Raw genomic sequence first — 27,834 nt, forward strand, 5'->3', positions numbered from 1 at the left:
TGCACAGTTGCGTCTACCATTGTGGGAAGAAGGTTCCACGAAGTCATGCGGAGGGATCATGGGTTCCGCTGAGTAACATAAGTTGAGGACCGTTTTTTATTGCATTGTCTGGCAACAGTGAATGTGCATGTCTTAAACATACTACTGGAACGCTTCTGCGGTTCTTTCTTTTTTTCTTTTCTTTTTTTGCTTTCAGAAAATAGGACTGTAGTCAGTAGCCTTTACGACTGAATATTATGCTTCTCAGATCTCCAGTGCAGCACACACAGGATATTTAAAATTCGGTACGGACCTTTTATTTTAAAAGCTACAATTGGTGGGAGGGGAACAGCATAGATGCCGCTTTTGCAGGGCAGTGATGCGGCCGGGTAGGCATTCTGTCAAAGAAGATATATAACTACTGCATGACTATATATAATCACTTAAATTTTATTCATTAACTTTCTACCGGGAGGCTTTCGGGAAAATGTGAGATAGCAGAATTGGAGCCTTTCATTTATTTAAGGGTCTGTTTCAGACATAGCTCTGTCTCACATCTGTACGCCGCTCATAGCCACTGTTGCATCGCGGTGCTAATACGGAATTTAAAAAAATCAAAATCCCCTAAGCGAGCACGTACTTTGAGATATTCATCACCAAACATTGCAACTCAATTGAGCCGAAACCGAAACAAGGACGACGCGATCACAGCTTTAAGAAGATAGTGCTTATATGAGTGGGTGCTGGTCTGCTGGCCAGATAAACCAAAATTTGGTGGCGGATATCTCAAAGTATGTTCTCATTTAACGAGTTTCAAAAAAGCGGGTCTCTTTAAATAGTAACAAGCTGCTTGTAAGCATACAATAGTCTACAGTTCCTTTCCCTTTTATCTTTCCTTTTCCTTTTTTTTTAAATTTTTGTCCATAAATTGCCCCCCTACACTCTTAAAAATGAACTTCACCGCATAGCACGCTCCTAGCCAACCATAATCTCGAATGATATCGTTATCTGCCCTGATTTGTTGAAAACGGGAGGCGTACGCCTTTTTTGTGACACTTATGCTGTTCATAATTATCACAAAAAGGCGTACGCCTACCGTATTCAACAAATCAGGGCAGATAACGATATCATTCGAGATTATGGTTAGCTAGGAGCGTGCTATGCGGTGAAGTTCATTTTTAAGAGTGTACAGTTCCCTTGTTAGGAACACAATGAGGCTCGCGCCCCCTTCGCTCGCTTCTTTATTATCTCCTGTGGCACCCTACACTGCTATTTCACATTGCCTCGAAGATATCTCATTAAAATGCTAATTGACCAATTTTAAGCGACTAGACATCTAGAAGTTACATACTCTCTTCGACAAGCACGGAATTACAAGCCGTATGTACAAGTAGTAAGTAGTACGAGTAGTACAAGTATAGTGCAACCCGCATCTGGAAAAACGGCGTCTGTGCTCTGCATTACCCTAGGTACAGTACCCTGGGTACAATACCCTGGGTACAGTGATTACGTGCTACCCTGGATCACTTTATAGTGTCTGTTCAGTTCACGCAGTCCAAGGTTTAAGGTCACGTCACGTTTAATGGAAACTGCCACGTCGCAGGCAGAGAAGGTATTCTCATTGACGCCGCTGCACCTGAAACACGGCTGAATGGCGTTGTCCTCACCTGAGCGGTCCAGCTGGCCCGACCTAATTAACGACGGGATTGGAGGCACTGAGTAAACGGGAAGTATGTAGAAACTTTTCGTACTTTTTGTTTGGCATATTGGTCTGAGCTTTTGGTGCGAGCAGGTGGAGACGGGACGTGTAGGAAACTCGCCATACCGTCTTTGGAAGAATTTGAAAAAGAGGTCGATAGATTAGATAGCTACTACTGAGAATAGTGTGAAGTCGGGCCTGTTGGGACGTTGTAGTTTGAAGATTGAAACTAGCGGTAAGGAGATACGGACGCTCGAGGAAACAAACACGAACGCAAGACTAGTTCTTCAGCGTTTCGTGTTTGTTCCCACAAGCGTTCGTGTCTCTTTACCACTGTTTTCGGTCTTCAAACTACCATTACTCATTACTTTTCTCAGAAGTAATGCGTTACGTCACTCATTACCCCTTTGGGATTAGTAATTCATTATTAATGCCATACTACTTTCATAAGTAATGCCATTTACTCATTACATTACATTGTCATTACATTAACATAAAACTGTACCGCATGACACCGAAAACTGACCGAATACAGCGCAGAGATAATTGGTGCTCAGTGTACAAGACAAAAATGGGCCATCACTTGTTACTTGCAACTTGTGTGAGTTCATTCGCCTTTTATTTGTCTCTGTGTTCATTCCCCTCCGATCGAAAAGCGTGTTGATGATGATTGGAGTTCTAATGGCGACGGACAACTGAGGTCAGTAAGGCCACTGCTGTATTCTTATAAGCAGCATGTTACTATTAAAGAGACCCGCTTTTTTGAAATTCGTTAAATGAGAACATACTTTGAGATACCCACCACCAAATGTTGCTTTATCTGGCCAGCAGACCAGTGCCCACTCATATCAGCACAATCTTCTTAAAGCTGTGATCGCGTCGCTTTAGTTTCGGTTTCGGCTCAATTGAGTTGCAATATATTTGGTGATGGATATCTCAAAGTACGTGCTCGCTTAACGATTTGTTTTTTAACTTCCGTGTTAGCGCAGCGATGCAAATGTGGCTATGAGCGACGTACAGATGTGAGACAGAGGTATTTTTGAAACAGAGGCTCCAATTCCGCTATCGCACATTGTCCCGAAAGCCTCCCGGTAGAAAGTTCGTGAATAAAATTTAACTGATAAGGAGAAAAAGCGCGATGGCACCATCTGATGTTGACCCACCTAAGAATACTCCGCACTTGATTCTTCTCCTGCCTATTCGTTGTTAAAGACAGGTTGGAAAAAAGAAAAAATTGGGATTTTGCGTGCCTTGACACGGCACAATCTTTAACTGTTTACTTTGCACAGCGCCACAATATTCGATCTAAGTAATGAGATATGCTATGGCGCATTACTCAATATATGTAAAGCATTATCATAACCCATTAACCGTGAATAGCATGCCGACCTTGGTCTGGCAGACCTTTCCTTTCAATAAATATATATCCCCCCCCCCATTAACCGTTGCAAAATTGTAATGCACTACCGGTAGTGCGCTACTTTGTAGTGCATTACTGCCCACCTGTGGCGGGAGTGAGAGACGAAGCCGAGTCTGCATGACTTTCACGTAGTCCGCACGCTGTAATGAAAAAGAGAAGTAAATTGATAGTATCTATGACTTTTCCCGTATATTGACACGAAGGACATTGCTCAGAATACAGCGGAAAACGCAAAAAAAAAAAAAATGTCATAGCTTTCTTCTGTCACGTGAGTGCGAGGACTGAACGTCGTGTCTTCACGAGCACTGCTAACCGTGCGGAACATCCTGCGACACAGCCACAAGATATTCAGTAGCAGGCGACAGGAAAGGACGCTGACGGTGTCGTCCGCCAAGTGTCGTCTGCTATGAATGGGGCCGGGTGGTTGCTTGACATAACAGCAGTGTCCTTCCCCTATAATCTTCCGTAAGGATGTCCACCTTGTGGAGACACGGTTACCCTGGTCTTCGCTCTGATGACTTCGCCTTGCTGTCGCGAGACTCACTGTGCTCCGCCCAGGTTCACGTTGCGCATCAAAGGCGCAAAGCTTACAGTAAGAAAGCGTAAAGACACAGAGACTGCAGATGACCAGAAGAGTGCATGTATAAGAGACAGACGTGAATGAGTTTTCCGTACGCAACTCTTTGGTTCTTCACTTACATGCCGCCAGGGCTCCCAGTTTCCCATTGATATACGCGGAAACGTGAAGTGTTATTGTTGTTTTACGCTTTGATGAGATTCGTCTAGACTCATTTCCTTACTGTAATGCAAAAGACGTCAGCCTGAACCTTTACCCATATTGGAAGGGCTCGGGACTCTAGTTGTTTATCCTGAGGAATCATGTGGAACCCTGGTTAACCATGGAGGAACCATGGAGGAACCATGCGGAACCATGTGGTTGAACAGCAAGCTCACGCACCAGCAAGAGGTGATGCAACTCGGAACAGGTGACGACGACGACGACGTGTTACCAGCGTTGCCTCTGGTGGTGGTGAAAGAGCTCGCCGTTGTTGGCCTCACAGAGGTAGACAACGTCAAGACTAACGCTCTGGGTTGAATGTACGTCCAGGGCCGACTTTTAAGGGTGTCTGTGCCTGTTTAAGGGTTACTGCGCTACCATACGTTCGTCAGTGTCGGAGAAAAAACCCATGGAACACAGCCGGCACCGGGATTCGATCCCGGGTACCTCCCAGTCTCGACGAGACACGGCCAGCGCTCTAACGACTGAGCCACGTGAGCTGGTAAGCGATCGTTCTTTGATACAGGACTTTCGCCAATTCACCAATTACAGCACTCGCGCAATTCGTGTATTTACGTCACGAGGAAACGATGATCATGAGCGACCAGCTCCCGTAGCCAAGTTGCTATACGATGAACGCATTCCACGCCGAGCCTGGGAGTTGGAGGTTACTCGGGTTTGAAACCGGGCGTGTCGTGATGTTTCCCGTGGATTTTCCTCTGAAGCACTGAGATAAATGTTGGCACAGTTCCCTGTGAAATCGGCCTCGGACGCACGATTCCCCTCCACCAGCGGTAGTCGCCATGTTGCCCGTCTGGGTGTGGCCGTCTATGGCTAGCAGTTCCACCAGCAGCACCATGATCATGAGCGACACAACAGTGAGCGGTCTGTGGATTACGTTTGCCCACCTAAGGGTTATTTAGCGGGGTCACAAATCTCATCACACGACACACCGTATCTAACGTCCCTTATCTAAACAACTTGTACCCTGTTGCAGGCGTCCTGATATTGAACCCACAACCCTGGGATCTGTACTAGGGTTAATTCGTTGGCCGACGGCGTTGGTTATTGGAGAGCCTTCTGCCGCCACTGCCATGACAAATTGCTCGAGGAGGGCAGTTAGTGCGTCTTTGGCCGACTTCACAGGGAACCGTGCCAACATTTGCCTGAAAGGTCCCGAGAGAACGCCTTCCATGCAGATAGACTGGAAGGTGACCAGGATTCGAATGCCTGGGTTTTCCTAGGGCGCTGTAAGGCACAGCTTGCACGGTTCCTCGTGAAGACTGCCCGGGACACACTGCCCCCAAGCAACATACCGTCACGTCGACAGGCAGATCGCTCGGTAATACCACGCCGCCAAGCCAGCCAACCCACCAATTAGCGCTCTTAACGTTCTACATCGTGCTGTGAGAGGGCGTCATGTGTGAGAGGGACCTTATCGTAGCGCTTAATTACTGTACGGTGTGCGCCCGTTATAACACAATGAGAATAATCTGCCTGAATAAATGACAAAAAAAAATATTTCTCAAGATTTCTAAGAAGTCATCTCGCCGCCACTGCTGGCTCAAACCGTCTTTTTATCTCTCTCAGTCATGATGGACCAGAATGTTATTTCTTTCTAACTCGCAGCACTCTCAGTCTTCTCGGCCCCCACAGGCATGATGAAAGCCACCGCGCGGCTCAGCACGTGCACAGCCTTTCCTGGAACGTGTCAGCAGGCTGCGCTAATTGCTTTACTGTGCCGCTCAACTCGGCAGAGGAGGGATACAAGTCAAGCGGACGCCCCCTTTGCCGCAGCTGTGACCCGAACGGTTCCAGCTATTACTTGCATGACACTTAAAATTGAGTTCCCTCTATTTGCAGGGCGAAACTTTCACATTAGTGGAAACGTCCGTGTTGATTCTCGCCGTAAAAGTGGTAGCCGAGCCGAAAAAGAGGACGGACACTTATGGGAAGGGGCGACGTTCCTTCCAGTAGAGTGTGCACAGTGTCTTTTTCGCCTTGTGGCCCGCGGGACGCACTGACATTTGCGTAATTGCAGTTTCGGCGTAGACCTCTGCTCCATTAATTCACGACCACTTGAGGACCTGCCCTTCGTATAGAGAACTGCAGTCTGCCTCTTCAGCTATATGCCTGGAACAATGAATGAACGTGGAAGTTGTCATATCAGAAAAACTGTGTCACAGTCGAGTCACAATTAAAGTGGGATAGACATATAACTGAGTTCTGTATGTAATAAAGCGAGGTTGAGCGCGTGCGGTTGTTAAAAATACACTTATTTTTAACAACCGCAGTCTTTTCCTCGCTCCGTAACACAACTCCGTATGAAACAATCTGAACTTATTAACGTACACCACAATTATCCGGCCACTGTTACAGAATATATGCCAGTGTCGTATGGGACCCCCGTACAACAAAGTTAATAAATAACATGGCAGAAGTTCAAAGAATGGCAGTTAGGTTTATTATGCCTAACTATACAAACATACTGTATCTGTCACATGCCGAACCAACTTCAATTACAGCTATTAGCAAAACGTCGTCGAACCTGCATCTTCTTTTCCACGGTAAATTGAAAATTGACAACAACAAATACATCGCACGTACAGATTCGTACAGCCAAAGGACCTACCATGATAGGCGTATCGAGCCATATACCGCGCGTCTTGATGTGTCGAAATAATCGCTTTTTCCTAATGCTATTGGAACATGCTGGCCCAGTCCGTCATCGACATTGACGATACAAGCAGTTTCATCGACTTCCTATTATTTCTGCGATAATATGTATGTTTTTTTACGAGTCACTATCCTGTATTGTTGGTTTGGCACGTTTCTATTTCCCATACGTATCCCCCCCCCCCCCCCCCCCGTAATTCAAAGGCTAACAGTATTGAGACCGAAACGCATGGGACATTTTCCCAGTGTCAAAACGTCGCGCGCACGCCATGGCCTTGCACACGCGACGAAGAAACGTCCGCGAGGCGACCACCCGAAACGCATGGGACGCGTACGGAGCGAGTGACGGGCGCCACTGTTGCTAGATTCGTCGACCACAAATGTCTGTTAGAACGTGCTGATGCTCTTCTTTCCTCTGGTTCCTACGTTCATTCATTCCAGGTATGATTCAAACGTACAAGTAAATTTAGTGTAATGGATAATGTCTAAAAATATTATGCGAGCTACTCATACGCAGCCTTGTCTCATGCGCGGCGGCCATCGTTCAGTCTACTTCTCGAAAAACGTGCCCAGACGCGCGCAAATATCTGTAGTCGACAGATTCCGGCGTACACATTGAGAAACTGATTTTTCCGAGGCCACACGCACGCCGAGCTCGCGCGCTTCCTGAAAACGTCGGAAAAACGCTCCATGCGCTTAGGCCTTTGTAAACGAAGAAGATGACTATAGATCGCTGCAGTTTTCGAACGCATGTCGCGCTACTACGTTGGGTTCCGTGCGCGTAATCGGAGAAATTGTTCAGCTTTTGTCCCATCATGCTGCAGCAGCGATTACATGTTGCACAGCCAGCAGTGTGCTGCGCAATTCCGTTCATGTCGAAGATGATGGATAACGCACTTGTGCCGTCATCTGTTTGGAGTAGATGTTTGTCATAAATTTTAAGCGGTCTGATATTTAAAGCAGGGTCACATATTAACCGCAACGAAAAAAGTGCAACTACCCGTATATGCCAAATGTTTAACCAAGTTTATACTCAGCGTAGAATATCCCTGTGGAATATTCCTCAGCTTGTGTGATAACACGGTTAATGTGTGTCAGTTTCCCCGTCTGCAGGGTGTCTGCCATCTACATTCGCCACACACACATACACACACATAAATCGGATGATTATGTGGTGGGTCACTCGTCACAGCCGGATATGTACCTCTGTGACTGTAGCTCTTACCTTGTTTTTGAGTACAGAAAGCTGACTTTGTGAAGTAAAAATCCTCCACGTCGACTCTGCTCCACGTCAACACCCGCAAGTGCAACCTGCCACACATCCTTGTGGCCTAGCAGGACACTAGTGCCGTGGTGCCGTGGATCGTAGGTGCGCAGCTGAGAACGGTTGCAAGTGAGTCATCCGCCCCAAGTTGCGTTTACATGAATACAACAGAAGCGCGTATCGAATCGAGTCGAAACCGAAGACACGACGATACACCAGTGCTTACCTACATGGATGCGCATCGAGGAGTCTAGACCGAAGATGGCGCCACGCCGTGCCATATCGGAAAGTTAGAGACGCACTTCCGCAAATATTTTCGTTCCCTGTGTTCGTACCGAGCGTCAAAAGGTCGAAAACGTAGCATCTACGCTCCATTTTCAAGCGTACATCAGAATGAACTCAGCTCTACGGCTGCAAGCCCTGCTGCTTCTGTCAGTGCAGACTAACTTGCATATTCAAAACGGAGCGCGGCTGACAACTCCCTAACATTACGATTTTGTCATTCCCACTAGGAGTAGCAGACGACACAACTAACCCGCAGACGAACTCATCTTCCCATGATCCTTCCGCCGATGCGCATCGTCTGTTTACATGCACAATCTGAATGCGCATCCACCGTCTCGATCCAGCTCTGTTTAGCGGATTGAATACGATACGCTCTCCAAGCGAATTGACCCGTTTACATGGGTGGATTCGATTCGACAACTGGATACGATATGCATGTGTCGTATTCATGTAAACGCAGCCCCAGATAGCATGCCGAGCCGCTGTCATGAAGCGGAACACGCGCATTAGGGCCTGAAGTCTCGGACCCAGCGCCCAACGCTTCGAGGAGCTGGTGTAGCACGTAGGCCATTCGTTCTCCCGTTACGGCTAAGGCTGACGGCGACTGACATTACCATCGAGTGCCCTCCGAACTAGAGAAGCCAGAGCTATAATTGCGCAGCCGGATTTCTTAGGCAGTGCCTGATAGCCAATTGTAAGGCGTATTACAGGTTTGCGGAGGAAATTATACGACTGGTCTCTTGCACGTCCTAACAACATCTCCTTTTTTCGTTAGTGTACGCTGGTATGGGTCACGACGGTGGCTAGAGCAGTATTCTCTCCGCAAGTCCCTTTGTTGTAAGCTACTGTGGCCAGGAAGCGTTACTGCTTTCCACGCCGGACATATCACAGAACGGATAATCGTGATGTAACTGCACAGCGGGTGACGCCGGGTCATTTTCTATAAAGGAACGACAGTTGTAATGGTCATACCAATGTCACGGTCGTGGTTTCGTGTTGCCGTTAATTAATGCCATCTATATCGGTAGTCCGTACGACTATTCTATCGAAAAATATCCACACCTACCAATTACATTGTCCTTAAGGCTGTACTATATGCTTGGTGAAACTGGACTGTGTCCTGGAATGTCCTTGTATGTTTCAGTCGTAGCAACCCAACTTAATTTCTACTCGTTTTCTTTTCTTTTTTTTCATGATTTGTGCATGCCCTCGTCCTGCTCTGGCAAATATTGAGGAATCCATCTGCGATCTAATCATTTGTGAGTTATATCTATACGACTCCAGGTTTGCACAGTTTACACAGTTTTCTTTACATATTCTGAGTCCGTTTTTCGCACTATGCCATTATCTTTTTAATATGTCGGGGATTGTCGTCGTTTATTGATTTATTCATTCGACTGAATTAATATCCTAAATTCGGAGGAAAGCGACGGGAGTCGGAACGCTCACAAAAGGAATACTCAATTGTAGACAAGGGTACTGTTCCGCAGCATCACCTGCAGGCAACCACATCTGTATGACGATCTCTTGGCGACGTTAACGTCTTGCAATCCCAATGTTCCTTGGCTTGGTACGTCCCAAATTCCTGTTGCATCTGCATCTGGATTAGCTGTCCTTTTAAGAACGCTATAGATCTGAAAACCAGGAACGCTGTATACTACTTCTTCTTTTAACCGCGTGTTTACTGGACCTGTGTGGTGACTTCATACGTCGCCTGCAGTTCCATTTCTTGTAGGTGGTATAGGTGATATTCACAGAAAAGTCTAAAGGAACGCTGTATACCATCACCCGCCAACAGGAGTTCCTCGTGTCTACGGGTGTTGCTGCAGACGCTGTAGTATCATACTCTGCATACCAAGGACTATTGGTGTTTCTTTCGTGTTTTTTTTTTCCATCTTGCTTTTCATTGGCGTAGCGCAGCCAGTGGAGGACAGCTCAGTTGTTGGCTTGTACATAAATTTAAGTGCATTCTCATACCTCACATCTACAAATGTTTCTCTTGTAATGAGTATTGTACGGCACTCCAGCGGTGAATCGCCCTATGTCATAGTAACTATTTATTTTTCTGTTGTTGTTGTTGTTCGCCAGCAAAAATAACATTTTCACTGTGCACCCGTGCATCAGAACTAACACAACTGCAACGGCTCCTCGAAAATAGTGCAATATCGCAATGCTGGAGTGATGTCAGCAGTATTTCGCGAGGTAGACAAAGTCATGAACGGACGCAAACTAATGATGTCCGCCTTTTAGCGTCGTCAGTCGACTAAGACTGCAGCTTCAAGCACGCGACTGCAGAGGCGTGCGTCAAGTGCATAAATCGCCGTCCTGTCAAATATGTGAGTTGGAAATCGCGAAGGCTAACTTCCTTCCCGTCAGAAGCTAGCTGCTATATGACCATGTTGTCAGAATTGGGGAGGGGGGGATATGTTTAAAGGAATCAACAGAAAGAAACGTGAAAATGTCAGCCAGGCTTCTGCCGGCTTGCTATTCCAAGAGAAAGAAAGAAACTAAAAATAAACAAAAAGAAAGAAGAGGAAAGGAAGAAAGAAAGGAAGAGAGAGATAACAGAAAGGAAGCAAAACAGTTAGTGCAGCACAGGCACGACATGGGCGAATTAGACCGCTCGAAGGATCGCGCATCTGTGACCTACACTCTTAAAAATGAACTTCACCGCATAGCACGCTCCCAGCCAACCATCATCTCGAATGATATCGTTGTCTGCCCTGATTTGTTGAAAACGGGAGGCGTACGCCTTTTTTGTGACAATTATGAACAGCATAAGTGTCACAAAAAAGGCGTACGCCTCTCGTTTTCAACAAATCGTTACAGATAACGATATCATTCGAGATGATGGTTGGCTAGGAGCGTGCTATGCGGTGAAGTTCATTTCTAAGAGTGTACGTAAGTGACGGACGCAGCGGATATCGCTGCGATTATCGACCTGTAGGGGGCGACAGCGTCACCTTTCTAGTGTGGATAACATGCCGGCCGATGTTCGGCGGTGATGGTTCTCTTCCGTAATTCTTGTGTATATTCACCGGGAGATCAGTTGTACCGCGATGGTACGGTGCTGTTCGGTTAACCAATGTTCCACTTACGGCGCTGAACGCGGAATAAACGTGTAAAAGCAGGCGACGAGAGGAAGCTCATAATTTCTCCGCTGCGCATCGACACCGTTCGATGTAATGTTTTACAGAATTTTTGAAAAAAAGGTACGAGGCCAGCGGAGATGTAGTTTTTGCAGTTGAGTTGAGGCCAGGCGGACGTCCTCTCGAAGCGAATTTGTTATTGCAAGCTGACTAATTACCTAAAATACATTAATTATCTCTTTAATTGGAGGATGTCGTGCAGAAACGAGATAGCAGAATGGGGGAGAATCCTCGCTGAAGGCCATTCCGCGTGCACGTGTCTCGAAATATTCACTGCCAATGGTTGTTATGCAACTGAGCCGAAATTGGAACCACGGCAAGAGGGTGCGGAGCACAGCCAACACCACCTAGATAGAGAAAGCCTGCTTACTCGTCGACGTGACGTCGCAACTACAAGTCAGCCAATCAGGATCGTATTTTCAACGGCAGTAGCCAACCACGAACGGGCTTTCAGCGGACGTAGCCATGGAGATGAGCCACCGACAGCCGCGTGGGCAGTCAGTGTCGTCTCCGAGTAGTCCCCTGTAGTAGTAGGCCCCTGCGCGTACTAAATGGGGGGGGGGGATAGCTCGCAAAACAGTCTCATATTTTTCTCAAGATTAATTTGCTGGAAATGTGTCACACTTTTAGACTACACGCTCAAATTTGCGAAGTTAACTGCAGTCATTTTACGAGTTCTTGAATTCGCAGAACGGCGAACCGTGGTAGCGGACGAATTCTTACTCTATGTGTCCACGTAGCGAAAGAGTGAAAGGAGGCATTAAGCAGGTCTTCTGTATCTATAGGTGGCGTTGGCACAGCGTTCATTCCACATTAGAGGGCCACGTGCTTTGGAGCAATGGACCTCATTGGAGTACGGGTTCATCTGTTGGCAGGACCAACCGTCTTTGCTGCCCAGATAAACCTGCGTCGATACATTGTCACGTTGATGCGGTCACTTTTCGTTTCATTTTGATCTGTTTCGTTTGCTTGTTTCTGTGTTGGAGAGATTTACTGGGTACTTTCACATGGGTACTATACAACAAGCACAACACACCACACACACACATAAGATCAACGGTACAGGACGATGCAAAATGTGGCTATTAACAAATGAGAGGCAATGAATGATAAATGATCATGGATGGGGAAAAAATATGGATGAGAAAAAAATATGTACAAAATATGAATTCGCTTATGACGGGACACCAGCGATGGTGACGAGACCGCCGACAGCGCGGACAGAAGGGTGATGGTCCCAACGGCGCACAAAACCACCCTCCCCTAGCGCAAACAGTTCCCTCTGGAGGACGCTGACGACGCGTACCCGCAAAGATCGCACAAGCAGGAAGATCGGGACGTCGCGCCTACGCTGCGCCACAGCCTTACACATGGCAGCCCACAAGACCTGGGCCCCACAAGCCGTCACAATATACACTGTACCGTTGGCTGGCACGTATGCGGTCAAGGGCTACTGGGCACATAATATTTGTGTGCCGCCTGATTAGCTGCCAGAATACGCGGGCTATGCGGCAGTCGAAGAGTACAAGACGGTTGGTCTCCACACCGGCGAAGTATGGGCAGAAATTCGTCGGAGTAATGTTCCACACGTGGAGGCGATCACGCGTCGGCTGTATGCTCCACGCATAACTCCACAGTGTGTCGAACAAGGAAGGAGGGAGCCACGAGCACACAGACCTGCTCCACGTGATGGTGTCCACTTGCCGACGACGGTGGGCCAAGATTTCGCTGCTACCCTCGCCCCACAAAACTGCCTGCGACATATGAGCGGGGCTTGTTTTTAATCGCAAGCCGTCTCTTTGCCTGGCTAACTTTTCCTTCTTCCTGTTTCCTTTTTTAATAAACGTATCCCTCCCCTCCTCCGTCGGTGAAGGTGATACGGTCCTGAGGCGCATTGCTTTGGTTTCGGCTCATTTGCATAGTAAAATTGGGCTACGTACATTCACGGCACGCGCTCATTCGTGATCGTTCAGTGTTTGCGAACGATAGAATGCCTTTCCACGGGGATTATCTCCCACCCTGCTATCTCGCCTTTTCCCGAAACTCCCGACTTAAATAACACATTTAAGTAATTAGTCATCTTGTTGTCATCCTTGCACTCTTAAAACAAAGCTTCACCACATAGCACGCTGAAGACCAACCATTCTACAGAGTGATAACTTCACCACTCTTGATTTGTGGAAAGCGCGGGGCGTACGCCTTTTTGTGACAATTAACATTTCTGCATAAGTGTCAAAACAGGCGTACGCCCACCCTTTTCAACAAATCAGCGCAGATAACGATGTCACTCGGTCTGATGGTTGGCTAGGAGAGTGCTATGTGGTGAAGTTCATTTTTAAGAAACCTTATTCTCTTTCTCCAGAAGGCAGGTCTTGCTCAACGACCCATCTAATACTGTGCTCTCCCCGACGAACTCATGCACCCTCTACGCATCTCCACCGTCCGTCCGTCTTTCTTTTCTTTCTGGCTATAGTCGTGATGACGCCCACTTCTCTGTGGCCAACAACGGCGAGCCGATCCTGCGATTACCCCCCCCTTCCCGCCCCACCATCATTTTTAAGAGTGTGCCGTATAGCTCAACCGCATAAGCGACATCTATGCCGATGTCATAGCCTTTTTTAAAAGATAAAACACTGAAAGGGATTTACATTACATTTACAAAGGCCCTTTACATTCGGCCTTTGTATTGTTGCTAGGATAGAATATGACAAGAATCGTAAAAACGTGTCAGGTTGTCTATCATATCGATTGCAGAAATCTCATGATACTTAATGAAAGCAAGTAGTTCGGAGTTACAATAACATCCAACTTAAAATGAAATATTAACATCGATTATTTGCAGTTCCGCGTTCCGAAAACTTTGCGTTCTGCTGAGAAGGAATTTAACACAAGCGCCGCCTAGCGTTAAACTAACAGCATGCAAAACGTTCATTCGCCGAATCCTGGAATACGCTGCAATAGTTTGAGAGCCATCAGCGCAGATAAACATTAACAAAATAGAACGAGAGAATATCAACGAAACTTATTTTGCTATAGACCAGTGCGACCTACGTTTCTATTTTTTGTCCCTCTATTTCTATTCTATTCTTATTTTGCTATAGAAACATGGGCGACTAGATTCCCTTTCGGAACTTCTCCGAGCCATTGAACGTCCGAAAGACACTGTAGAGGTTGACGTTTCTCTCTACGTAGTGTACAATTTTTACCTAGATAGTGATCCTACGTCTCATCTTCTCCCACCTGCGCCCCAGTCCCTACCCTACGCCTTTCCTACCCCATATCAAGCAAGCAAGCAATGAGACTTGATCACTCAAAAACAGCCCTTCCTCGTGATCAGCATCCACTGATATACTCAAGTATATTTTTTTTCCCCGAACCATTGAGAAATGGAATGCACTCCTTACCCCCCATCTCCCCGGTATTGTGTTCCTAGGGTCTGCAGACGCCTTTTTCGGGCAACTGGAAACTGCATGGTTTTTACTTATCGAATGGTACAGTGTATATGACTCAATTAACATAGAAGGACAAATACAACACAAGGCTCACAACGACCCGTGGCATACTTCAATAGACGACTTCAGAAAATCCCAGAGATCTTAGCGGCGCTTTGAACTCTGGGATCTTGCTTATAACAGAGGAGGAGAAGGTCTCCAAACTGTTTCGGTTACTCCTCCCTCGGACGATTGTCCACGATGAGTCAATATCGGCGAAAACGAAACGTGAAGGACAGTGCATTCCAATAATCTCCCAGGATGCAATGCGTGCGCAAGGAGCACTGGGATTTTCTGAAATCGTCTATTCAGTGATGGCAGTTGAAGAAAAGGCACCAGCAGTGGGATTCGAACCCAAACCCCCTGATTGCCGGTCAGAGGTGCTATCCTTCAATTGAGCTTTACTTATACTATACTTTTGAGTTGGTGACTGTCCTCTAATACGTGTTCTGTTTATATGTTTAAAGATTATTTGAAGTTCATTAATTTAACGCCCCAGTGTACATTGAATGTACCTGCCAGGTTTTTGGGATAGACCTGCGGTATTGAGATAAAGGCCTCGGCGCGGTTAAAGCGTGTTCTTCCAAAAAGGGGTAAACGTTGCAGTGGATGAGACAATTAAACAAAGCAGGACGAAAACAACACGAACACGCACGGAAGAAGAACAGTATCTGTTCGAAATATCGGTGGCGCACGTCCCGAGGCACTTCCCTTCTTCCTTCCTTGCCGGTTCGCTGGATTTTCTACCCTTCTATAAACACTACGCAAGGCTCACAACGCCCAGTTGCAAACTTCAGTTGAATGACGGTCGTTGATGAAAAGGCATCATCATAGATGGTATATATATAAAGCTATATTATAGAGTTATATGATGGCATAGAGAGGTCGTTCTTCATATTTGGCACAGAAGCGGAACGAGCTCCATCTTAAATTTATACACGCATAAGAACAGCACTGGCTGCTACTGATTTCATTGGAATGACGTTGGAATGACGCTGCCGCATAAAGCGAGAGAGAAAACGATATCCTTACCCTCGCTTTTAATGCTTTTTCATTTGTTCCTTGTGCGGATATTGCACGTAAGCACTAACAGGAGTTCCTGCTTCTTGCAGGCATTCCCAGCAAGAATGTTATGGCAAGGCGTCCTGCTCTGGTGCCTTCTGCTACCAGCATCTCTGGGCTTCCTGGAACCAGGAGACGTTGTCAGCGTCGCCCGTCGCCAGATGGAAACTCTGCCACCGCACATGGCACAGCCAGAACCATCGTGTTCGCAGCTACGTGCCATGTGGCGGCACATGCACCGCATGGCGCGCCATAGTCAAGTGACCAATGAGATCCCGCGGTTCCCTGCCGCGTATCCGTTCGGCTTCGTGTCCCCCGATACGCAACCCAAAGTGTACTACACCAGTAGAAGTCCGGTTCCTCAACATTCGTCGTTCGGGAAAATCATACGAAAGCCGAATCGAAGCAAGGGGCGACTGGCGGCGAAAGCAGGTTACCAGGACACGGGACGACGGGAACCGGTTCGTGCCCCGCCTCTGGGACGTTTTGAAGACTTCCCGTTACCTCGTGAGTCGCTCGGCATGTTCGGCACGCTTGTGAGGAGTCCCGAGGAGAAGGCTAAGCTGCAAAGGAAGCAACCGACAGGGCCCTACGGGAGCTGGGGCACGATTTCGCAGGAACCGCGTAGGATGAGGCCCGACGCTGTCGCCGTGGAATCGCCAAATTCCCGTTCGCAGAGTCTCGACAGGAAGCAGGTGAGTTCACCATCTTACACCCCAAGTAACGATGCACTTTTGAAACAGAGCTACACGCAGGGCGTACGACTTTTTGTGACGATTATAAGCTCTTAAAACAGGTGGTCGTGGTCATGGTAGTTGTTCACACTAGAAACAGAACTTCACCGCATAGAAGTCGGCCCAGGACGCACATTTCCCCAGGGCGTTAGTCGTGACGTTGCGCGCGTCTGTGAGGCCGACAACGACGAGCTCTTTCATTCGCACTGCCAACTACGAGCGTCATTTATAAGGGTATTCTCTCTTGGCACGGTTTAAGGCCAACCATTGCACAGAATGATACCTTTATCACTTTGTGTTTGTGGAAAGCGCGGGGCGCATGCCTTTTTGTGCCAATTAACATCACCGCATAGGTGTCACAAAAAGGCTTACGCCTCCCGTTTTTAAGCAATCAGGGGGCAGAACGATGGCATTCGGGATGGTCGTTGGCTTAGAGCGTGCCATGCGGTGAAGCTCTGCTTCCTCAGACGCTTTCAGACATATGTTGGCACAGTTCCCTTAGAAGTCGGCCCAGGACGCACATTCCCCCAGGGCGCCAGTCGTGACGTTGCCCACCTCTGTGAGGCCGACAACGGCGAACCCTTTCACCACCATCACGACCTCTGTTTTTAGCCTGTATAGGAGCGGTTAGAGTCACTGAATAGCATCGCTCAGAGTATTGCATTCCTCTTCCCCGGCACTACACTCTTAGAAGTGAACTTCACCGCATAGCAGGCTCCTAGCCAACCATCATCTTGAATGATATCGTTATTTGCCCTGATTTGTTGAACAGGGAGGCGTACGCCTTTTCTGTGACAATTACGAACGTAGATTAAGAGCGTAGTCGAAGAAAGAAGAAAGAACGAACGTCTACAGACCGGATCCGTCATTAACATAGCGGATGACCTTAACGGAGGCAATATGGCGTCCCCACACGGCGCCCTCTGGCGTAGAACTTGCAGTTGTACATCAGTTGTAGTACTCTGAAGCTATTCAGTGACTCTAGGAGGGGTATGCAGAAAGTAAGTTCCGGTTGGCAATTAAAAGAAGAACACGAGAACTGGGTTCCAAAATATTTTACACAATTAAACGAGGCGTCCTTACGCAACATGCAGCCACAGCCTTTAAATTAGAACCGCGCGAACGTAGGACGTGTCCTCATCTTTTTATCCCGACGGCAAATGAGGCCATAAAGCCGCCGCTGTTTATTACCCGTGAACGGCATGCATATATTCTGCGCGTAGCCGTCGTGGAAAGGCTAACAGGTCGCCAATATTGGGCGCTGCAAGGAATCCGGATACAGACGCATCTCTGCTGCTGGTTATTACGAAGTTTCAACTTGAAAGAACAAAACAAAACAAGAAACTTTTCATATGAGAACACCATTCGGATCGTCACAGACATCCTCGGGTCAGGAAGAACTTTATTTTTTAGTGCATTCCGTGTGAATTCGCAGCTCTGTCTTGGGCGTATATAGCAAAGAGAAAAGCACGAAAATGAAAGGTAGCAGAAAGAAAAGGCAACCTCTAAGCAGCTCTCGTGGAAGTGCTTTTCTCTCGCTCGCCCTAGGCCTTGTGTTTCCTTAAATTTCTATTCGCGGGTCGTTTATTCGCAACCTAACACCCTTTCAGCTCTTTTGAAAGCGCAATTTTTGTCTTTTAATATACTTCACTTTTCTCTTCCTGTTATCCCTCTGAAACAACTGCCTGCTGTGTAGCAGCACATGTAAATGAACGTGTTGTTCGCTCACACGAATAAGAAATGAGATCCCGGCAGGCTGAACCAACCATCATGCGGGTGGCCGTCGTAACAAACAATCGTGTTAAACGTGCAAAAGTGAACCTTTACATCGTCGCATGAGCTCTACAACTAGTTGAAATCCTGATTTGAATCACTCTTGTTGTTGTTTTTTGTTTTTACTTCGTTTCGTTTTTATTATTTATTTATTTTGACACGAAGGCAGAAAAAATAGGCGATGTCAAGTTGCCGGTGGTCAGTAAATCAAAGAGTGATATTAAACGGTAGGAACAACTTATTTATTTACACATGGCAATCAAGACTTTCGTGCACGAGACTGCACATCTTCAGGTTACAAAAATGGTACAGGCACATACAGGGTGTTTCAAAAAACGTGTCATTCGGACTTTATAAAAAAAACGGGGCGACGGAAAAATACGGGGTAAACGGCATTTGTGTGGCAACTGAATTTGCCATCTTTCAAAAATATTTTAATTTGATTTTAATTAAAAGAAATTGCATTTCTTTAATTGAACTCAAAGATTTCCCAAGTCAACCTAACGTTTTTTTTTTTTTTACAGAATTAGAGAGCCTGTAGCGAACTTCGTCAGATCCACCAAGAAATCCGCTCGGTATTGCAAATGGAACTGCCCAAAAAAATTCCCGAAATTGAGGCTTCAAAGTTTCGGGTATTCAACGGCGCACCAAATCAGTCGCAAAGATGCGCAGAGAGCAGCATATGCTCCTGCCCCCATGAAAGATAGAAGGTGAAAAAAAAAAAAAAACAGGGCGGGAAAAAAGAGGCCGAATCATTTTTGTTTGCCGCTTATCAACTTATGGTGCAATGTTAACCGCCTTGTTATCGGCACGTCTTGTGCTGCACGCCGGTTCGGTGATAAATTGTACTAGCTTCGTGTGGGCTGGAGCATGTCAGGCTCTCCGCGCGTCTTTGCGACTGATTTTGTGCGCCGTTGAATATCCGAAACTCTGAAGCCTCAATTTCAGGACTTTTTTTGGGCAGTTCTATTTGCAATATCGAGCGAATTTCTTGGTGGATCTGACTAAGTTCGCTACGGGCTCTCTAATTCTGTAAAAAAAAAAAACGTTAGGTTGACTTGGGAAATCTTTGAGTTCAATTAAAGAAATGCAATTTCGTTTAATTAAAATCAAATTAAAATATTTTTGAAAGATGGCAAATTCAGTTGCCACACAAATGCCGTTTACCCCGTATTTTTCCGTCGCCCCGTTTTTTTTTATAAAGTCCGAATGACACGTTTTTTGCAACACCCTGTATACTCTCTCTACCTACTCATACCGAGAACTCCCCCGTCAACTCTACACAGGGTGTTTGCTCTAACGTGTCCAGAAATTATATTTAAAGCGAGCGATAAAAGAAAAGCAAGTGGTACTTGGTCCCAGATATTGGCTCCCCGTCCTCTTTTGAACGAATCATTACACACAATGATATCATTCGGAATGGTGGTTGGCTAGGAGCATGCTATGTGGCGAAGTTCTATTTTAACAGTGTATCGTTCCTAACCGTATCGTTCGTGGCAGTGGTTGGCACACAAAGTGCTATGCGGTGACTTCTGTTTATAAAATGCACACACGCACGCACACAAAAAGAAAATATCACGATTGCGTCACCTTACTAATGAATTTCACTTTCGTGTGAACGTCCTCACAAACTTCCACTACGTATTTCCTTCTAACTCTATATACTATCGGATTGGATGGCGCGTGCTCCCTTCGTCGCTCATCGCGAAGAAGTCTCATCATCATTCCCCTGGCAAATCCGTGCGTACGTTTGCACAAATATTCACGATGAACGCGTGGATTCCTGCTTGCCTTAGCAGACCCCCAGAATTGCATGAAAGCGGTCGCAGTAAGCCACAGGCGGCTGATTTATTATAAAGCCCCTAATCTCTGTTGCGCAGGTGTGTGGCATTTACGACTGTTCTCCAATGCATGTCTCATGCTGTGCATATTGGGAACGTATCCGTTAAACTGACAGTGCGAAGGAATGGTAAGAGGTACGAAACTCTCTCCTCACAGAGGATGTGTGTGTAGAGAGAGAGAGAGACAGAGATGTAAAAATTGACCATGGCATGCTGTGCACGTCTCGTTCACATTTAGATTGAACAGTTGCTTTTATGAACCATGTATGAGAACTCCCTTGATGAACAAACTAGTTCATTCAAATCTATGTCAAAATATATGTATGGCACAGTAGAGAGGTCGCGTCAGTAGGTCGTACAGAAAGGAACAGCGATGAACTCTTATTCCTGTGTGAAAAATTTGCTTCTATAGTCATTGAGCTGTCTTTATGTGAAATCTGACCTTCCGTTTCCAAGTTTCCCAACTTTTGAAAGTAGCCGTTTTCTCTGTCAGAAAACGGAACGCATACCGGGTCTATCCGCGGAACGAGCTCTCTAGGGAAATGGTAAAAGTATATGAAAGTAGGAAAGATGGGGAAACCGCGATGTCGCGATCCGTAATTATTCCGCCACGCGCACTTCGTCGTCGGATTACTTCATCGAAGTAGTAGCAGTTTTGGAGCTTGGTGACGCCCGAATATGGGGTCTGCTTCTCCATTTCTTTTAGCTGAGGAGTATGTTCCTCTTCTTCGCTTGAATGTCGGCTGGGGGTGAGGGGAGAAGGAGAGTAGCCGGATCAGGTAGTTTGTTGATGAACAGATTTGTAGATCGCGGGAGGATAGTCCATTGCACTTTGGATCTATCTGCTGATAGTCAACGTGCGGAGTCTCTTCTTCAGTGGGCCTAGCCTAGAACTTCTGCACGATTTGCGTATCCTTGAGGAAGTCACACAGCACTTTGGGTGCGATTTTTCTGTCTGAGCTGGTATTCCAATTGCCCAGTGTCGGACTTCACCGAACGGCACGAGGAACCGACACTTGCCCTGTTTTTTCTCTCTGTGTGTTCTTCTCATAAACTATCCCTATTGCTTGTAGGACCAGCATTTCTGGCCCTACACGCAATATTGTAGCCAAAGAGTGCTCTTAACTTTTCCGCAGGCCAGTGGCCGAAGTCGCCTGCTAATTAAGACCCGCGCGTACTAGAGTTTGTGTATTGCTAGAACTGTAGATATATGTGGTAGTTGGCGGCGTGATACTATAGACATATCGCAGCAATTTAAACAAGCGACACAACACAGAAGAAGACAACACAGGTCTGTAGTTTGTGTACTTCTGTAGTTACGTACAACGTGCGCAGGGTGTTGAGGATCTGTTGGCAAAGGCTGTCTTTAATTTCATAATTTCGCAAAGCAAATCTGGAACATTAAAAAAAAAGAAAACTGACACAATATTTACGCACCCGATCGTCGTTGTCTGTCGTTCCTATGGATTTTTATTTAGATACTTATTTACCTTACGGAGGGGAAAAATATCGTACTTGATATTAGATAATACTGTACGGGAACGTCAGGCACAGCGAGACATATGGGGTAGAGTGTTACATTGCCGAAATCTGCCTCATTCGGGAACTGCAGAAAAGTGAAACTGTAACTGTGTCCGTCAAGCAGTGGGACATCTTCTTCAGTTCATCCTACAAATGACAGATCATGGTCGGGTAGGCAGATCGTATTGGCGGACGTATTTCGGCGAGGAAAGAAAATAATTTTCACGACATTTCTTTGTGGTATACAACAATAGCGACTTGAATCCTGACTTTCGTAAGAGCATTTAGGGTATGTAAATAAAATAAAATAATATAATATATTTTTAAAAATCCTACGCGTTATGACTGTGGTAGAGGAAAGCGGAATCACTCAGGATTAGAATCAAAATATGGCATGCTGTTTACTCGCGCTCGGCCGCGTGCTGATACGCGCATCTCAGTAGCTCAACGGGGCACGGTGTAACGGCAGCACATGGTGCACACTGACATATGGCGGCTGACATATGTCGGCACAGTTTCCTTAGAAGTCGGCCCAGGACGCACATTCCCCCAGGGCGTGAGTCGTGACGTTGCCCACATACGTGAGGCCGACAACGGCAAGCCCTATCACCACCACCACCACCGCCACCACCTGGTGCACACTGAAGCAGTGTACTCCAGGGTGGTGAATGGTACGGCTTCTACATAAAGTCGGGTTTCGGACCGGATCGAGAGAATGCCGCGGGGGAATACGAAGTTAGTTTCCCGAGACATATCAAGAAAAGACCAAATTCATTTGTCGATCCCAACGTTCCTGATATGACACTGGTAGATGCGAGTGATATGGTTGACGTCTTGCCCGTCAATGAATTCGTTGTACGCTGCTCCTGATATCATACTCCCCCACTTGTTTTAACATTTTACCCTAGCCTGTTGCGCACAGTTACGGAGAGCTATGCTGTGTATATTTTCTCAATATGCCTGAGTATCTCTCCTGAAATAACGCTTATTTTGTGTGGGCAGTATAAAACAAGGTTTGTTCTAGCCAGTAGAGTTAAAAATGCAAAGTTTTCTTTCGCTACAAAAACACAAAGACTTTTTCGTCTCACTGTGCCTCACGTACCCCTACATTGGCACTACATTGCTCGGCCTTTGGGTATCGACTTCTTTTCTTATTATGCAGAATGCGTTCGTACAATAGAAGCGTCATTGGAGTTCGCATGTTCCAGCGTGGCTTGACATCCCTTTGCCTGCGTGTAGCCTCCCCCGTGGCAACAATATTGCCTAACGGGGGGGGGGGGGGTCAATTGGCAGAAAAAGAGGAAAAGAAAGGGGAAAGGTCAGCTATGCAGCACGCCGGCTTGCTATTCCCTAAACAAACAAAACAAAAACGGACGGACGGGACGGGAATTACATCACGCGTATCTAAAAGTTCATCCCATATGCGTTAGAAAATCTCAATTTCATTTTCCTCGTTATCTTATCTGTGAGGGAAATTGTACCACACACTTAGAACTGGTGGTGGGATGACGAGACCGCCTTGCCCGTCACGACTGCATGGATGAGATGAGATGATATCATATCAGAAATTATTTAAGAATATTGAAATGATGACAGTTGAAAGTTAAGATGTAAGCCGATCAGTGCTATAGCAGTGACTGCCATCACCACTACACTCTTAAAAATGAACTTCACTACATAGCACGCTCCTAGCCAACCATCATCCCAAATGACAACGTTCTCGTTCCTGATTTGTTGAAAACGGAAGGCGGAGCCTATTTTGTGTCATTATGTACGGCACAAAATAGGCTCCGCCCCCAGTTTTCAAGAATCAGATGCGAGAACGTTGTCATTCGGGATGATGGTTGGCTAGGAGCGTGCTATGTGGTGAAGTTCATTTTTAAGAGTGTACCACCACTATCATTTTTAAGAGTGTAGGTTGATGAGACGAGAAGTGTTGTTTATTTGCGCTCATAAAACAGAGGTGGTGGTGGTGGTGGTGAGGAGACATAACGCGCTGAATGCCAATCATTGCACAAGGCGATGACCCCCTAGCATAAGTGTCGCTCGAAGGTGTATGCCGCCCGTTTACAACAAATCAGGGGAGAGATCGAACGCTGTGATTCAGGATTATGGTTGACGAAGACAGTACCACGCGGTGAGGTTGTGTCTTAAGAGTACTGGGAGATGAAACGGCGCCTATACTTTGTCCGCGCGCACGACAGCTAGAAGAATTTGCTAACAGCGCAGTACAAGTTTACGGCATACCAGAATGGCCGTCCGGCATAACGTTGTATGATGAAACCCGCGCAAGCTGTGACGCGCGTCTCGCCTCGTGCGCGGCGACAGTGTTCCCTGCAGCTCGTTCTCGAGAAATGAGTTCTCAAAGAAGGCATCGAAAGCACTCCTGCGGAAACGTGGCCCTCATCTGTCTGCGTCGGACCCCCTAGCCTGGCCGGATATTGGAATCCCCGATGCACCAGTCGCTATCCGGAGGAACTACAAATGGTGGCACTCAACGACAACATCTTTAAGGACCGGCTTCGACTTTTCACTGTTGCAATACGGGACGTATTATTTCTCTCTCTCTCTCCTTCCTCTCTCCCCGCGTTTCCTTTTTTGGGACACGACAATGAGATGGCGACCAGCGGAACGCATGGCAAATCTCAAGGTGGTGAGATCTAGCGGTGCTTGCCGTTAATTAACACGCACTGGGGCGGCTGATCCCACAGTAAAGGCAACACCGCTTTTTCTTCAACTGACACACATTAAGTACTACGACGTGGACATTGGCGGTGGTTTGTCTTGGAGAAGACGGCCACGTCGTGGTAGTGCCGTTGGTCACTTGCTCCCGTCGCTGAGTCCCGCTAGGTAGGCAAGATCGTAGGTGCAGAAAAGAAGGAATTCTGATTTTGGGGACATGAAGGGGATATGAGAACCAGTCTCAATGCTTCATCGGGACTTCGCCTTGATGCACACATGTGCATCAAGGCGTATCCTTGCGCTCGCCAGAGATCCAGTTTCCGCAGCTGCTTCAAGCGATCGCTAGAGGTACGATACTCCTTACTCTTCGAAGACTGACTAAGCGGCGACGCCCCACGCTAACGACCCGACCTCTGACGGCGCTGCTCCTGCCTCGTACCAGTCTCGGTATGTCCGTGATCACCTCCAATGCATCACGCTACCACACGCTTGCTTCGTGATCATCCGCAAGCAGTACTATGTCCTCCTCGGGCACCTGCCACAGCAACTTCCCGAGCGACATGTCAAAGTACCGGTAGTTGTACGCCGCTGTCGACGGCACGGCACCTTCCGCGTCTCGTAGGCCACCGGGTTAGGAACCCAGTCCTCACTACCTTGCCGCCTTTCCGGTCTCGGACTTCGACGTTCGCTTCGAGCAAAGCAATGTGGCCCTCCTCTGCGTACTGCGGGGGTCACCGGGACCACGGTGTCGCCGGAAACACGAAGATGGGCCGCAGTGAGTTCGACTCCCTGTTTCCTCCTGCTTCCCGATGGTCTTCCCTAACGGTTCCAGCATAACGGGTGAATCCCAAGCACGTTCGCTCCTGGCGCAGGCGGCGTCCTTATCTGAAGTTCTGTTGTGAGATGACACGGACCTTTAGAGAATAAAACCCTCTTTCGCTAACCGGTTTTCAACATTCTTTCAGTTCCATTCAACATTCGTAGATACAGAAACACGAGCATTGTCAGGCTTAGCGTACAGCATCATAATTCTGCGCCTCGAAAGGTATCTTGTTACCCTTACGGCAGCCCCCTTTGTTGTACCCGCTTCCCGTGCTGGCGTCGTCTATTCTTCACAAAAGTCATCGCGTCATGTTGATGTTGACTTTAAACGCTTTTTCTTCCCTGAATGGGATCTCCGCATTGACATGAACCTCACCTTACATGTCTGTCTATGGAAACCATATATGTTTGATTTTTCGCAGCCAATTTTATTTTTTTACGGCAACCTGATATTCGAGTGAGCTTTGTCGGTCGGTCTGTTTGGAAGACATATCGTGTCTGGCTTTTGTGGGTTGGCATCTAGATTGCTCAGCGACTTTAATGTCGTCTCATGTGGTTAAAGCTTGAATAAAAATGAAAACGGTTGGAACTTGGCGGAAAATATCGGGAAACATTCGGGTATTTGTGTGCGCTATATGATGCCATCTACGAATGCTGTGTGTATAGAACATTCCTTACAATGCGTTCGTGCGTGTTCCTCTCTCTCTCTCTCTCTCTCTCTCTCTCTCGATTTATGTTCTGAAATCGCTGCTCGCAAAAAAATTTGACTTCCACACTCTAAAAAGAGAACCTCACCGCATAGCACGCTGTGCGCCAACTATCGCCACATAATGATAAAAAGAAATAGCAGCCAGGGACCTTTTTTCGTTATATACTGTTACCAACTACCCCGCATTTCAACGCTCGTTCAACCATTGCCCCGAGTGATAGGGTTATTGCTTCGGATTCGAAGAGAGAGAGAGAGGGGGGGGCGTACGCCCTTTTGTGTCAATTTGGGTATACGATAACGGACACCAAAAGGCGTACACCCTCCTCTCTCTTCATAACAGAAGCGATAACAGTATCAATCGCGTCTATGGTTGGCGCGCAACGTGCTATGCGGTGAAGTTCTGATTTTTTAGAGTGCATACTTGGTCATCGAAAAAAATCGAGTGAAGTCAGAACGTGTACTCGTCCGTCCAGCCGTGGCAGTCTCCTGTAAAGCGTGCTTTCACTGCATTGGCTCTGTGTCAGCAGGAAAAGCCGCCAAGGAATGTGTGTGTCTCTCCTGTTAGCGAGCTGTTGCTGTCGTGATGGAGTGCAGTGATAGTGATGCGGGCACCTTTGACATCCATTATCTGGGGGAGCCGGTAATCCAAAACGAAGAAGGCCCAAGCAGGGCGAACGAAACGGCGGAGATACCAAATGAAGAGGCCGAGGCTGGTGTAGAGTATATCGCCACTGCAGCCATCGCAATTCCATTGCCGTTGGAAGGCTTCTTTTTTTTTTAAACACAACAAAGCAACACTTGGGCCCAGTTGTGCTGCAGTCGAAACTTTACACGCTATAGTTAAGCTGTTACGTTGGGATATAGTACACACATAAGATAGACACAAAACAAGGTGCGCATATGTATACAGTCAACCCTCGTTAATATGACACTCGTTAGGATGACATCCTCACTTTGTGACCATTTTTCTCGGGCGCGGTTAGCTCCCAATGGAGGTCCTCTGTAAAGGCCCCTCGTTATTATGACAACTCGATAATCCGACTGTGACCAACCTTCCGGGGACGAATTGGGGCGAACACGTGTATTATTCTTTGGTTATTGTGGCCGTCCACCACTGACTGGGTCATCCGGCTGACCCAAAAGTACAATGGTCCCGGGAAAACGCACGCCAAAGTCACGACACAATGCCAAAGTCACGACACAAGTTCTGAGGTGACTCACTGCTAGGCTAACTGCAATGAAATACTGTACCTGCAACGTCCACGCCTTCAATAAACTAGACAGAGCCGAACAGACTTCCTTTATGAAGGGCTTACGTGAATAATCATCCATGTTGCTCGTTAATATGAAAATTCACTTTATGACCAAAATCTACGAGAACAGCCTTGGTCATATTAACGAGGGGGGGGGGGGGCGTATATTTATTAGACGAAAAGGAAAAAAAGAACGGGGGAAAGGTCAGCCAAACGAGACGTCGGCTTGCTATTCCAGAAATAAATAAATAAAGAAAATTAAGAAATAATAAATAAATAAAAAGAAAAGAAAAGAATTAAAGAAAGAAAGAAATGGGAAGGAATAATAAATAAATAAATAAATAAAATTCAGAAATAGGAAATAAATAAAGAGAGAAAGAGTTGGGAAATAAAGGATAAACTAAGAAATAATGAAAGAAGGATGATGTAGATTAAAGACAAAGATGACAAAAAAGAAGATGACTAACAAGATGGATCACAGAAGATGACTTTAAAAGGAAAGCATGAGGTTAATGCGTTGAAGGTGAGAGTGGGGCACAGAAGAATGAGATTGCACGACTGAGTTCACAGGCTGTTCATAAGACCTGAATCTCTCAAGAAAGTCAGAACTGCTTTGGTCACAGACCGCTGTGTGTGATCTCGTACTGGGCCGAGCAGAGTGGCCAGAGAAAAGTCCGTGCAACGCAGCTCGAGTAC

General features: G+C 46.8%; 1 protein-coding gene across 1 annotated transcript in view; it reads left to right on the forward strand.

The window, feature by feature from the left end:
• Nucleotides 1–27,834, forward strand: part of LOC135399880 (uncharacterized) — an 85,991-nt gene that overhangs the window by 8,494 nt on the left and 49,663 nt on the right. Inside the window, exon 2 of the mRNA XM_064631614.1 lies at nt 15,854–16,498. Within this exon, the coding sequence (XP_064487684.1) occupies nt 15,854–16,498 (645 nt within the window). The remainder of the gene's footprint in view (nt 1–15,853; nt 16,499–27,834) is intronic.

This window comes from Ornithodoros turicata, chromosome 7 (genome assembly GCF_037126465.1).
Source record: "Ornithodoros turicata isolate Travis chromosome 7, ASM3712646v1, whole genome shotgun sequence".
In the NCBI taxonomy this organism is placed as follows: domain Eukaryota; kingdom Metazoa; phylum Arthropoda; class Arachnida; order Ixodida; family Argasidae; genus Ornithodoros; species Ornithodoros turicata.